Source organism: Neofelis nebulosa, chromosome X, assembly GCF_028018385.1.
Source record: "Neofelis nebulosa isolate mNeoNeb1 chromosome X, mNeoNeb1.pri, whole genome shotgun sequence".
Lineage (NCBI taxonomy): Eukaryota > Metazoa > Chordata > Mammalia > Carnivora > Felidae > Neofelis > Neofelis nebulosa.
The window spans coordinates 16276560-16290173 of NC_080800.1; the positions used below are offsets into that span (position 1 = coordinate 16276560).

The 13614-nt window shown below is 42.1% G+C and overlaps 1 protein-coding gene across 12 annotated transcripts in view; it reads right to left on the reverse strand.

Moving 5' to 3' along the window:
- Positions 1-13614, reverse strand: part of MAP7D2 (MAP7 domain containing 2) — a 112933-nt gene that overhangs the window by 37233 nt on the left and 62086 nt on the right. For 8 of the 12 annotated variants that reach the window (XM_058712484.1, XM_058712483.1, XM_058712481.1 and 5 more), the window contains 3 exons: positions 11197-11307; positions 9006-9128; positions 2987-3141 (listed from right to left, as the gene is read on the reverse strand). In XM_058712484.1, the coding sequence (XP_058568467.1) occupies positions 2987-3141; positions 9006-9128; positions 11197-11307 (389 nt within the window). The remainder of the gene's footprint in view (positions 1-2986; positions 3142-9005; positions 9129-11196; positions 11308-13614) is intronic. The other 4 variants (XM_058712491.1, XM_058712490.1, XM_058712482.1 and 1 more) reach the window with 3 other exon arrangements.

Genomic DNA, 13614 nt, shown 5'->3' on the forward strand with positions numbered 1-13614 from the left:
ACTTCTGCCCCAAAATGCAAAGACTTTCTATTCTTTGTTCTCTTGCAAAAAGCTGACAACATAACCATGCGATGATTCTGGACATATAGAAACTGGATTACTTGGGGAGGCTGCATGGCTCAGTCAGCTAAGCATCCGAGTCTTCAGCTCGGCTCAGGTCATGATCTCACAGTTCGTGGGATAGAGCCCTAAGTCGGGCTCTGCACTGACAGCTTAAGATTCTCTTTCCCTCTCTCTCTGCCCCTCCCCCACCTCAAAATAAAGAAATAAACCAAAAAAAAAAAAAAAAAAAGAAACTCGATCACTCATCATCAGGAAAATGCAAATCAAAACCGTCATGAGCTATCACCTCATACCCATCAGAATGGCTAAAATCAAAAACAAAAGAAACAACAGGTGTTCGCAAGGATGTGGAGAAAAAGGAATCCTCATGTGCTGTTGGCAGGAATGCAAACTGGTGCAGCCACTATGGAAAACAGTATGGAGGTTCCTCAAAAAATTAAAAATCCAGTAATTCCTCTAATGAGTATTTACCTAAAGAATACGAAAACACTAACTCAAAAAATATATATATGTACCAGGGGTGCCTGGGTGGCTCAGTCATTTAAGTGCCCAACTTTGGCTCAGGTCACATCTTGCAGTTTGTGAGCTTGAGCCCTACGTTGGGGTCCATGCTTTCAGTGCAGAGCCTGCTTGAGATTCTCCTTCTCTCTTTCTCCTGCTCTCTCTCCCTCCCTGCCCTTCCCCCACTTGCAAACACTCATCCTGTCTCAAAATAAATAAACTTAAAAAAAAAGATATATGCACCCCTAGGTTTATTGCAGTTTTACAACAGCTAAATTACAGAAGCAGCCCAAATGCCCACAGATAGATGGAGTATGTGGCATAAATGTCCAAAAAAAAAAAAGAAAAAAGAAAGAATATGTGGCATATATATACAATGGAGTATTAGCCATAAAAGAGAATGAAATCTTGCCATATGCAACAACATGGACCGATCTAGAGGGTATTTTGCTAAGTGAAATAAGTCAGTCAGAGAAAGACAAATACTCATACGTGGAATTTAAGAAAGAAAACAAATGAAGAAAGAAAAAAAGAGATAAACCAAAAAACAGACTCTCAAATACAGAGAACAAACTAGTGGTTGCTGGAGAGGGGGGGAGATAGGCCAAAGAGGTGAAGGGGAGTAAGAGTATACTTACTGTGATGAGCACTGAGTAAGGTAGAGAACTGTAGAGTCATTATATTACACACGTTAAACTAATATAACACTATATGTCTGGACTGGAATTTAAAACATTTTTAAAAGAAAAAAACTGGGAAGAGTAAAAAAATATATAATCACTCAAAAAAACTACAGGTGGAAATAAATGTGGTTTTTAACACTCAGGATAGTGAGCTGTGGACTCTTAACAGTGTACCTGGTGTAACAGCGACTGCAACCCCATAGACTTGTCCCTCTATGTCTTCTCCATGGTCTCTGGTCAGCAAGAGGCAGTAGGCACGGCCTCCGTGCCTGGCATGCAGTGGGGGCTCCACAAGGGTGGTTCCCCTCTCTCCCCATTGCACTTCTCCACAACAAATCCTCATTTGGCCCTCCCGCTCCCACACACGTTAACCCCCTTCCACAGTAATTGACTTTTTAGTAAAACCCAAGGGTCTAACACACTTACTTCTCATGTAAGAACCTCAGGGTCACAGTGGATTTTAAAAATACAAATGGTGGGGCGCCAGGGTGGCTCATTTGGTTGAGCATCCAACTCTTGATGTCGGCTCAGGTCAGGAGCTCACAGTTGCTGAGAATGAGCCCCACACTGAGCTCAGCTTGGAGAGTGGAGCCTGCTTGGGATTCTCTCTCTCACCCTTTCTCTCTGTCTGTCCCCCACTCATTATCTCTTTCTCTCTCAAAATAAATAATCTTTTAAAAATCTTAAAAATACATGTAGTATTATAAAATAAATGCCCAATAGTACAGTAATATGGTACTTTTAAGACAAGTCCACATGTCATTCGATGCTCCTTGAGTGAGTGTGGGTTGGTCTCAGTGATCTGTTTTTAATGAACAGCATATGGCAAAACAATGGTATATAACATGTGAGATTAGTGCATAAAAGGTGCTACAGCTTTTCCCTTGTGCGTGCACACACACGCACACACACACCGCGTGCGCTCGGTCTCTTGTCTTTCTCTCTCTCTCAGATTTCCTGCTCTGGAGGAAGGCAGCTGCCATGTCATTTGGACACTCAAGCAGCTCTATGAAGAGGTACACACAATAGGGAACTGAAACCAGCAGCCATGTGAATGAGCCATTCTGTAAGAGCCCCAGCCAAGCTTTCAGATGACTACAGCTCTGGCCATCATCCTGACCACACCCTCATGAGAGACCCTGAACCAGAATTACCCAGCTAGGCCATCTTCAATTTTTGACCCAAAGAACCAGTGCAGTAATAAACATTTGTTTTAAGCAGCTAAGATTTGGGGTGATTTGTTATGTACAACTGATAACTAAAAAAAGTAGTATGGTATGTATAATTTCTAAATAAATATACATAATTGGGAGTACCTGTTCAACACTTGTTTTACTGATGGTATCAGTATTATGTCAAAAATGTTTGAAGGCCACTGTTATGGACTGAAGGCTGACCTAGAACCTTAGTTCTAGTCGCCCGCAGAGGCAAGAGTGGCCCAGAATCAGACATTCTTAAAAGCAGAGAGAGGACACTCAGAGCATTCTTTTTGACTCCTGTCCTCCGGAGGGCAGGCTATAATAAGGACAAGGTCTTTAGGAAGTTGTTCCAAGGCACTAAGATTTAGGAAGATGCAAAAAGTTAAATGGTTTTCCAAGGATGGATGAAATTTTAAACCAAATTCACCACTTGAGCAGTCTCTGGAGATTGATGGAAACAGAGACCCCAGGTTAAGCACAGGGAATAATCACACTGTTAGATAAGCCAGTCCCGAGGTGAGTGAGTGGGTTTCAACCTACCGGAGAGGCCTCCGCTCCTGCAGGGGCTCCTTTCCCAGAATCTCCTGTGCCAGATGTAGATGTAGTCTTCTTCCTCTCAGCACTCCGAGTGGGAGAAGACTTGTAAGAAGATTTAAGAGGGCCAGCAGGAGCTACACGAGGACAGGCATGGGATACTAGAGAGTTAAAATATCACAAAGAGATAGGGAGCACAGATGGAAAAAGTAGGGGGAGCAGGGAATTGGGAAGAACACATTTCTGTTAAAATGTGACATGGGCAATCCACATTCTCCAAATATCACCAAACTTTTTCTAGTATATATGCAGAATAGACGCTATCTTGAAAGACTCCCATACTTAATGCTCAAGAGCCCAGTTAATTTCATGAGTTCAAAGTCTGGGCTTTGGAACCAGACAGAACTAGCACTGTCACCAAACAGCTAGATCACTTTGGGCAGATTACTTAACCTCTCTAAACATCAATTTCCTTGTGCAGTTCAAGAGTTAACACAGCAGGCCTGACTACTGTCTTTGGAGAGGCCTACTTACAAGATTGGCCCCTGATCAACACCTGGGAACTTAGATTTCAGAAGGGCTCTTACCCCCTAACTGACCAGTAGCTCACTGTGCCTCTGCTATTTGTGCAAACAACATGACTTATTGTGAAATTCGGGTATATAATTGACAGAGGGTGCCTATGTGACCAGCCCTCAATGAAAACCCTGGGCAATGAGTCTCTAACGAGCTTTCCTGGTCGGCAACATTTCACATGTGTTATCACAGCTCGTCGCTGGGGGAATTTTTTTTTTAACGTTTATTTATTTTTGAGACAGAGAGAGACAGCGCATGAATGGGGGAGGGTCAGAGAGAGGGAGACACAGAATCCGAAGCAGGCTCCAGGCTCTGAGCTGTCAGCACAGAGCCCGACGTGGGGCTCGAACTCACGGACCGCGAGATCATGACCTGAGCCGAAGTCGGCCGCCCAACCGACTGAGCCCCCCAGGCGCCCCAAGTTGGGGGGGGGCGGGAATTAAGCACGTCCCGTGTGACTCACTGGGAGAGGACTCTTGGAAACTTGCACCTGGTGTCCTCTGGACTTTGCCTGTGTGCCAGTTCCTTCTGCTGATGTGCTGTGCAGCCTTCCACTCTAACACATCACGGCTGTGAGTGCCACCATATGCTGAGTCCTAGCAATCACAAAACCTGGGGCTGGTCTTGGAGACGCTGATACAATTGATGCGAGAAGCAGGAACTGTGAGCTTGACCCTGATTCATTGACATATGGTAAAAGTGGTGTTTGAAAAACAAAGGCTGAAGGGATGGAGGATGGTGACCTTCTGGTGCCTGGTGGCTATGGAGTCAGCTACCATATCACACAGAAGCCAAGCTGTTGTGTGTTGCAAGAGGTGAAATACCTATGCTATTTGAAGATAACCCATCCAACTCCAAGAGCTGGCTTGCTGGATCCCCTGGCTGCTTTTCGCCACACTGGCTAAAGTAAGGGGAAGTAAGGGGAAAAATACAACCCAGGTGATGTCTTTGGTTTTTGTTTTTTCCCTCAAGCGGGAGCGAGGCACAACCTCCTTGTTCTTTGCCATCGGTGGTTTGGCTGGAAATTAAAACTCTAAGTACTGGAACCAGAACAAACCTTCCTACCTGATTCTTTTTGTGCTGACTTTTGTATAATGGAGCCTCTAGAAAAAGGGAGACATGACAAGAGAGCAATCTCCAGACAGAGAGATACATAAGGAGTTTTAAAAATCAAGCCAGGACTATTACAGATACAGAACACCCTGTATACAGATACAGAGCCTAACCTGTGAAAGTATCACGGATACTGGCTGCACCATCTGCATCATGGACAAATGCTCACGGAAAAGAGCTTGTTTTCTGATGGGACCATCTGACATAGGACTGCTGGTCAGCTCTTAATTTCTGATGCAGAGCCTAATTATATTCCTAACTTGTGATTCCTGCCACAGCTGTGAGCTGGGACAGAGTACTCACAGGGAGTATGACCCCTTCACCCAGCCCTGATGATTAGACTCAACACCTGCTGACAAGATTTTTGGTATTTGACTTTCCGGGATGAAAGTTTGTAACAATGGACTGGGAATCTGACTCTACTTCCCTCCCTTCCCTTTCTCCTGCTACACACACTTGAGGAAGGCAATTTGTTAAATGCACCTGTTCCCAAGGAAGGATTGCTTTTTTTCTAGGCTATTCATTGCATAAATTAATAAGATTACAGAGATGGCAGTTGATGCAAATCTATCTTGAAATTTTTTTTTGAAAATTCAGGATTTTGTTCCTGAACATGAGTGTCTTTCTGGTTAAGTTAAAATTTTTTGTAAAAATGCTCTTGTCCTTCTGACATTCAACCTTTCCTTATGAAAGGTCATTTTAAAAATAGACGACTGAGAAAATGTAAAGTTTTAATTACTGAATGGGGCACACTGGTAACAATAAAAACAACAACAACAACAACAACAACAACAACAACAAAACCTAGCACCTGGAATGGTGCCAGGGAGGGGAAGGACATTTGTGATTTCTATTTTCCAGAACTGTTCCTGAGAACTCTCCCTTCTTCTGGAGGAAAAATCATGCTGCCTGTGCCAGCTGCTGTGAGTGCTTCACATTGCAACTGGACTGCTGAGCCCAAGTTGCATGTGACAGTGGGAATGTGAACCACAGGGTGGGCCAGTTCCTGCAAAGTCCCTAAAGAACACCTCCACATGCTGTCCGCACTCAGCAGGCAACGAACTTGTGTTGTTGACAGAACTGTTTAGAACTGGCCACCTCACTGGGGCGCCTGGGTAGCTCAGTCGGTTAAGCGTCTGACTTCAGCTCAGGTCATGATCTCACACTCCATGAGTTCAGGCCCTGTGTCATGCTCTGCACTGACAGCTCAGAGCCTGGAGCCTGCTTCAGATTCTGTGTCTCCCTCTCTCTCTCTGCCCCTCCCCAGCTCATGCGCGCTCTCTCTCTCGCTCGCTCTCTCTCTCTCTCTCTCCCCGCCCCTCAAAAATAAATAAAAATGAAAAAAATGAAAAAGTAAAAAGAACTGGCCACCTCAGGCAGTCCCTCTGAAAACAAGGACCCAACTGAATTCCTTGGGCCAGACTAAGAACCCTGGGGCGGGAAGACCCTTGGTGGGAAAGACACAAAGGGGACAGGTTGCCCTGTGGTGGCCAACCAATGTATGTCCTGCTGGGGGCTCCCCAACACTGTAAACCATCTCCAGGGGACATGTGTGCCCTCAGGGATTATATTTCTTAAGTTCTGACTACTGTGATACTGCCTCAGCCCTGAAAGACTCTGGGACAGCTTCACCTTACTGGTCATGGCCAGGCTGGGCTGGGCCTGAACTGATGCCTTGGGCCAGGTTAAAAAAAAGAAAAAAGGTTCATAGAGAAACTTAACGAGGAAGTTACCTGGCTTTCTAAGACAGACCTTTATGGCTAATGGTCTGTGTTTTAACTGGCTAAGTTCAGAACCTCTAAAGGGCGTAAGTGAGGTCAATACCATAGATTGGCCTCAGCCTGCTGTATAGAATCCTGCTGATGACAATTCTGCTGTAATGGTGCCTTCACCAAGGACCAAGGGGACAGACTGAGCAGAAAAGAAATACAAAGCAGATCTGACTGCTGGCCTTGGAAAGGCTGGCTTACAAGGTTGGCCCGGGCATCAGGGAATCTGGATTTCAGGAGGGTTCCCACCATTAACCGGTAAAAGTAACTAGCTCACTGTGCCAAAGCTGTTTGTACAAATAGCATGATTTATCCTGAACACTTGCTTTCCTTCTGACAGGCTGGAATTTGGGTATGTACCAGGCAGGGGGTAGCTACGTGACCATCCTCCAATAAAAACTCTGGGCAGTGAGTCTCTAATAAGCTTCCTTGTAGGTAACACTTCATACATGTCACAACTCATTGCTGAGGGAATGTGCCCTATGTGGCTCCAGAGGAAGAGGACTCTGGAAGCTTGTTCCTGGTCTTTCCCAGACTTCATCCTATGGCCTTTTCCTTTTGCTGATTTTGTTCTGTAGCCTTGCACTGTTATAAATCATAGTTGGGAGTACTCCTAGAGAATCACTGACCCTTCAAGTGGTCTTGAGGACTTCCTGACACATTCCTTGTTCTCAAAAGGGAGACCTTCCTACTTCTCAGGCATTTTTTCCCTTTAAGAGATAATTCATGTACCACAAAATTATCCTTTAAAAAGTTCACGATTGGGGCGCCTGGGTGGCGCAGTCGGTTAAGCGTCCGACTTCAGCCAGGTCACGATCTCGCGGTCCGTGAGTTCGAGCCCCGCGTCAGGCTCTGGGCTGATGGCTCGGAGCCTGGAGCCTGTTTCCGATTCTGTGTCTCCCTCTCTCTCTGCCCCTCCCCCGTTCATGCTCTGTCTCTCTCTGTCCCAAAAATAAATAAAAAATGTTGAAAAAAAAAAATTTAAAAAGTTCACGATTTAGTGGTATTTAGTATATTCACAAGTTGTGCAATTATAACTACAGTTAAATTCCAGAACATTACCCCCAAAACAAACCCTGTACCCATTAAGCATTCATTCCCCTTCCCCATTCCCTCAGTCCCTAGCAACCACTAATTTACTGTCTTTCTGGATTTGCTTATTCTGGACAATTCATATAAATGGAATCACAGAATTTGTAGCATTTGTGTTTGGCTTCTTTCACCGAGCATAATGTTTTCAAGGTTCATCACATAGCATGTATCAGTACTTCGTTTCTTTTAATAGCTGAGTAATATTCCATTTTATGGATATACCACATTTTGTTTACCCATTCATCTTTTGGACATTTGGGCCGTTTCCACTTTGTGGCTAATATGAATAATGCTGCTAAGAACTACTCAGGTACAAGTTTTTGTGTGTTTTCAATTTTCGTGGGCCTGTAGCTAAGAGTCCAGTTGCTAGGTCACATGGTAACTCTATGTTTAACTTTTTGAGGAACTTGCCAGACTGTTTTCCAAAACAAGTACATCATTTTACATTCCCACCAGCAATTTATGAAGGTTACAGTTTCTCCATATCTTTGTCAACACTTACTATTTTTCCTTTTTTCTTTGAATTTTAGCCATCCTAGTAAGTGTGAAGTGGTATCTCATTGTGGTTTTGACATATATTTCCATAATGTCTAATGATGTTGAGCATCTTATCATATGCTTATTGGCCATTTCTTTATCTTCTTTGGAGAAATAGCACAATTACTCAGAAACTAGTAGGTTGCTTCTAGAAATCAGAAGTAGATAAAGGATTATATGTCATGTCTATGTCATCTAACTAAATACACTATCTTGGGAACTAAGACCACACCTGCCCTAATGTGGACACAATGTTGCTAATCTGCAAACAGAGAATGCCAGCCCTCATTAATCTTGCTATGACAATTTGATCCGATTTGGTCAAGAAAAGGTTTTCATAGGGTGGCCTGGAATTTCTCAGACTTCAGTGTATCTGTCTTCCTTACAAGCTCCCAGGTGATACTCATGTTGATGGTCCATGGGCCACCCTTTGAGTAACAAGGCTCTAGACATTTGAGCTCTTACTATTGTAAACATTGTCCTATCTCATTTAATTCTCATGACAGTTTAAAGTAATTCAATTTTATAGATAAGGAAACTGAGCCTTAGAGAGGTTAATGAATTTACCCAAAGTGGAAAGAGCTAGTAAGTGGTAAATCTGGTTATGGTATTCCAGACATTGTGGTTTATAGGCTACGTTGCCAAATCACTCTTTAAAAAAGTGTACTCACCTCCATAGCTCATGAAATAGATTTTTTTTCCCCCCTAATCCACATGCCCTCAATCATAAAATAATTTACTTACCTCTGTGACACTTAAAAGAAAAACAACCATAGCAACAGCAAAACACTGGTGTGTAGAAAATGTGATTAACCACTGAAGACATTTCACAAAGTAAGCAAATGGGAAACAAAATACAAAAATTCAGGAATAGTTCATAGATCAACCAACATCACTTTGGGCACTTTTCTCAGTGTCACCAGCTTGGCCTCTTTTACCTGAGTCACTGGTTTGCTCAGAGAGCATGAGTGTACTTCTGCTTCTGGCTAAAGAAGCCTGTGTGGGAGTCAACAGTCGCATAACAAGAAAGGTTTCCATGGGACTAAGGTGTGTGCGATGAGCTGAGGGATGGAATCAAATGAAAATTTTAAAAAGCAAAATTAAAACAAAATAAAATGTTTAAAACAACACAGAGCATGATGCAAATTAACTTTTGGGTGGCAGAATGTGGAAAATAAAAATATTCTAGCAAAGGATGGCTTCGGAGTTCATTATACTAAAATAAAACAAATGATGTCATTTGGAGTTTGGGAGAGTGTGGTAATTCTTTTAGGGTGCCAGAATTCATTCAGTATGCTATTACAGTATTACAATATTACCTGTATCATGTGAAGAGAATTAGCCCATCTCCCAAGATGTAATATGGACTCAAGAAACCATTTACTCACCTAGTAGATCTAACATTGAAAAAAAGATTACTCCTACGAAACACTTTAGGTTCTCTGTTAAAAAACATTTCATTATACACCGATTTTGTTAATGTATAAATATGCATCTGTTCATACGTTTTCCATGTAAATAAGGGCAAAAAATAAATAAGAACTACAAAAATAAAAATAGCCAACTTATCAGCTTAAATGGAAGTAGTAGTAGTCATAATTTAAAATTCAGTAACCAAAATGTCATTTTGGATGGCTTTGGAATATATTATATGGTAATGAATTAACTATTCCATTACTTTGAATTTTGGGGTACCCATTAGCCAGTAAATGGTTTGGGAATTGAAATTTTTCAATTTATAATCCACAAGCAGATAATTCAGTTGCCAAGAATATGTACTAACATACTGATATCTTTACATAGTAATCATTGCAAATATGAATTTAACACCAATATGTAACCCTGTGAATTAATGAAAACATATGGAATACACTCACTATGGAACAGCTATACAGAGTTAAGAGCAAGTAGATGTTTTCTCATTCACCTCGCAGTTAATTCAAGGTTTCCAGCATTCAGTTCACCCATGAACTGCATCAGGGATCAGCAACACTGACACTTACAGGGTTTCTGACCTGACAGCCTCTGTGCTGAAGGTGCAAGATCAATGCCAGTGAAAAACAACCAGAAAGGCACACTGGCCTATTCAAAGTCAAAACCCGTTTCCTGCTTGCTCTTTGGTAATGCCTGACCTGTTAAATACTTCACTGGCACCTGACTCTTCTCCAATAATGCTTTAAAATACGTGTTTAGGGGCGCCTGGGTGGCTCAGTCGGTTAAGTGACCGACTTTGGCTCAGGTCGTGATCTCACGGTTTGTGAGTTCAAGCCCCGCGTTGGGCTCTGTGCTGACAGCTCAGAGCCTGGAGCCTGCTTCAGATTCTGTGTCTCCCTCTCTCTGCCCCTCCCCCATGCACGCTCTCTCTCTCAAAAATAAACAAACATTAAAAAAATTTTTTTAAATAAATAAATAAAATACACATTTAATGCATGGAGAGCATCATTCTCTTCCCTAACCTATATACTCTGGAAGGTGTAAGTTCCTGCTTTTAGTGACTTATCTGAGCCTCAATTAGAACACGAGCAGTTTTAAATCTATTCAGTTTCTGGAACCGGCACACGTCCTACACATGCCATCTTCCACCTCAAAATGAGTGCCAGAACAGGCCACCCATTCTTTTCTCCTTTTAAAGCCTTCATATTAGTTCTGAACTTGTTTTCAAACAGAAATGGGCAGGCCTACAAACCACAGACAATAGCATAGCCCCATTTTTTTTCATACCTGTAAGTTTTCCATGAACCTCAGCCTGATGACTTCTGCTGTTTCTGGCTAATCAACTAGATCACATCAATCAATAACCAGGCAGTTACTTTTTTAACAGTCTTCTCTGCCCACTGGTCAATTAATTCTAGGGCAGGATAACTCCTACATGCACTGTAGAAAATGGAATAGTCTCTTTCAGACTGAAAGAATATCATTAATTCCTGCACCTATTCAACAACGATCTGACTCTAAAGAGTGATGCCACTTTCCAAAGTCCCATTAAGTGAGGTCCTGAGGCTCCCACACAAGGCTAGGATAATGGAGGTATTTGCAGGAGGCTCAAGGGGTTCTCACAAAGGCCGATGTTAAGACACTCACACTAGAAAAGAGGAAAACTACAGAGACCAGGTCTACATGTTCACTTGCCTCGGTCTGGGGAATAGGATATTGCCACGGTGGATGAAGACAGGCGCTTACTCATGGGAGGCTCCGTCTGCTTTGGCAAATTCATGGCTGATGTTGAAAGTTTGTCACATGCTGCAGAGAAACGCATTAAAGACATTGGTATTCACACCATTGTAGATCGAGAAACACATATCCCAAAGTGTTCTTCCTGTCCTCATCCACACGTTTCCTAAACTGCTGTGGCACAGCACACTTCTTCCATCATCCTGCTACATACTTAGCCTATCTGGAAATGCCCAGGCCACGGCAGTCATCAGTCTGAAGCAGGATCTTCTCTTCAATTTCAAACGTTCAACCTCACTCAACTGTTCAACTAAAGCCACACTAATCCCACCAGCAAATCAACTCCTTGTGTCCAGGGACTTTTAAGCACATTCAGACTACACAAAAACAAAACCAGTCTAGACACAGAGACAAATCACCACTGGAAAATGTTCTATGGTCTGAGACTGAGCTGAAACCAGACTTTCTGACAGTTATCTATAGGCTCAGGTTGGAGAGAGAAGTAATGTGTACTGCAAGAAGCTGTATTTAAAGCAGAACCACCTTTAGCAGCTGGTTTCTTCCTCTTCTCAAGAGATGAGATCACAATGGCCCTTTCTCTAGTGCTGTGACTATTTATGGTTAGGATTTTAACACATGATCTGGGATCTGGTGTTCTTAACTTGCAGCCGTTATTTTATTTTAGACTGGTTTCTAAATTAAACCATTATAGCAAATGAAGAGGTGCTGATAGTGCCGTGCCACGCCCTATCAAAGCCTGAGGCAAAAGGAAAGATGTATGCCCTTGGCTTTAAAGGAAGCAAACTCATTAATAATATTTTCAAAATCTACTCCTCTCCTCATACTGTTTTCAAATGTGAAAATTGCCATGTTTTACAATGTGTCATCAAATGACAATCTTAAGTAATTTTTAATTGTCTTAAGCTGGAGTGAAATTATAATAAATTCTATTTTGGTATAAATAAAATATTTAAATTTAAAATGATGTGAGATTTGGTGCGCCTGGGTGGCTGAGTCAGTTAAATGTCCGACTTTGGCTCAGGTAACGATCTTGCGGTTCATGAGTTCAAGCCCTGGGATGAGCTCTGTGCTGACAGTTCAAAGGCTCAAGCCTCCTTCAGATTCTGTGTCTTCCTCTCTCTCTCTCTTCACTTCCCCTACTCATGCTCTGTCTCTCAAAAATAAATAAAAATATTAAATTTTTTTTAAAAAAATGATGTGAGTTTTAGTAGACCTACTCAATTTTTCAGCATTTTTTCTGAGTACTTCAATGTTCTGAAAAAAAAATTAACCAGTAGAAATTACATAAAACCAAGTGTAAAAGGGTACACATTTCCCCTTTTGCTGTAGGCTCCGTTATGGCTGACTCAGTATGGTACTCGCCTTTAGAAATTGGATATTTTGTTCATCATGGATTATTACGCATTCATTTAGATTTATTCAAATATTAATTCATCTCGATAACTGAGATCTTTGGTAATGCTTTAAATTGTGTGTCCAAGTCACATATTGTGCTTGCCTCGCCCTGGCCCGAGCCCTGTGTGTGATTCCCAAGGGGTAATTATCAACTCCTACCTACTGCCCCTCTCTGTTAAGGGAAGACCAGTGCCACATTAGAGTTAACTTGGCCCATGCAGCAAAGTGTCTGCTACTCAGCAACACCAGTAAGGATTTTTCTTTGTCAAAGGAATGCTGGAAGCCAAGGATATTTATTCCTACTGCTGTAACTTGACCTTCCGTATTGCTGATAAATACTGCATCCTGTTTACATCTTGTTTTTCTTTGCCAGTCAAAGATGGATTAAATTTCTAAAGTCTTTATTAAATGGAAGCAAAATTTTACTAATTCTGCTCTTGTTCTAGGCACTAAGAATTTCCCAGGCCTGTATCCAAAAACAGAGAGCCTATTAGATAGAGTAAATCAAAAACAAAGCAAACTTATCTCCTTTAGATTTCCAGTGCTGGTACCGATAACCTCACTACCACTCTGTCTCAAACACCTCTTCCAGGAATCTATCATATTAACACACAGAACTCTCTAAGGGCACAGGTTTTGGTAACCAGAAGTGACTGAAACACCTTACTACTTCATGCCTAAAACCAGTAATTAGTGAGAGTATTAAAGATCTAAATGCACATAAGTCAAACACTGACAAGATTTTCAAGCAGCAGTTGGTGAGCTAAGGATGAAATGTCTCCAGGGCACTAGGGTGTAAGGCATGCACAGCTCCACGATGACAGAGGAACAAAGAAACATGGGCATGTCATTCACAGTTCTAGAAAAAAAGTTCTAAGGGGTCAGTCTAAGAAATCAACTAAGAGTGCTTGAGACAAACACGGTGATGGAGGAGGATGATCAGTACAGTCATCACAAAAC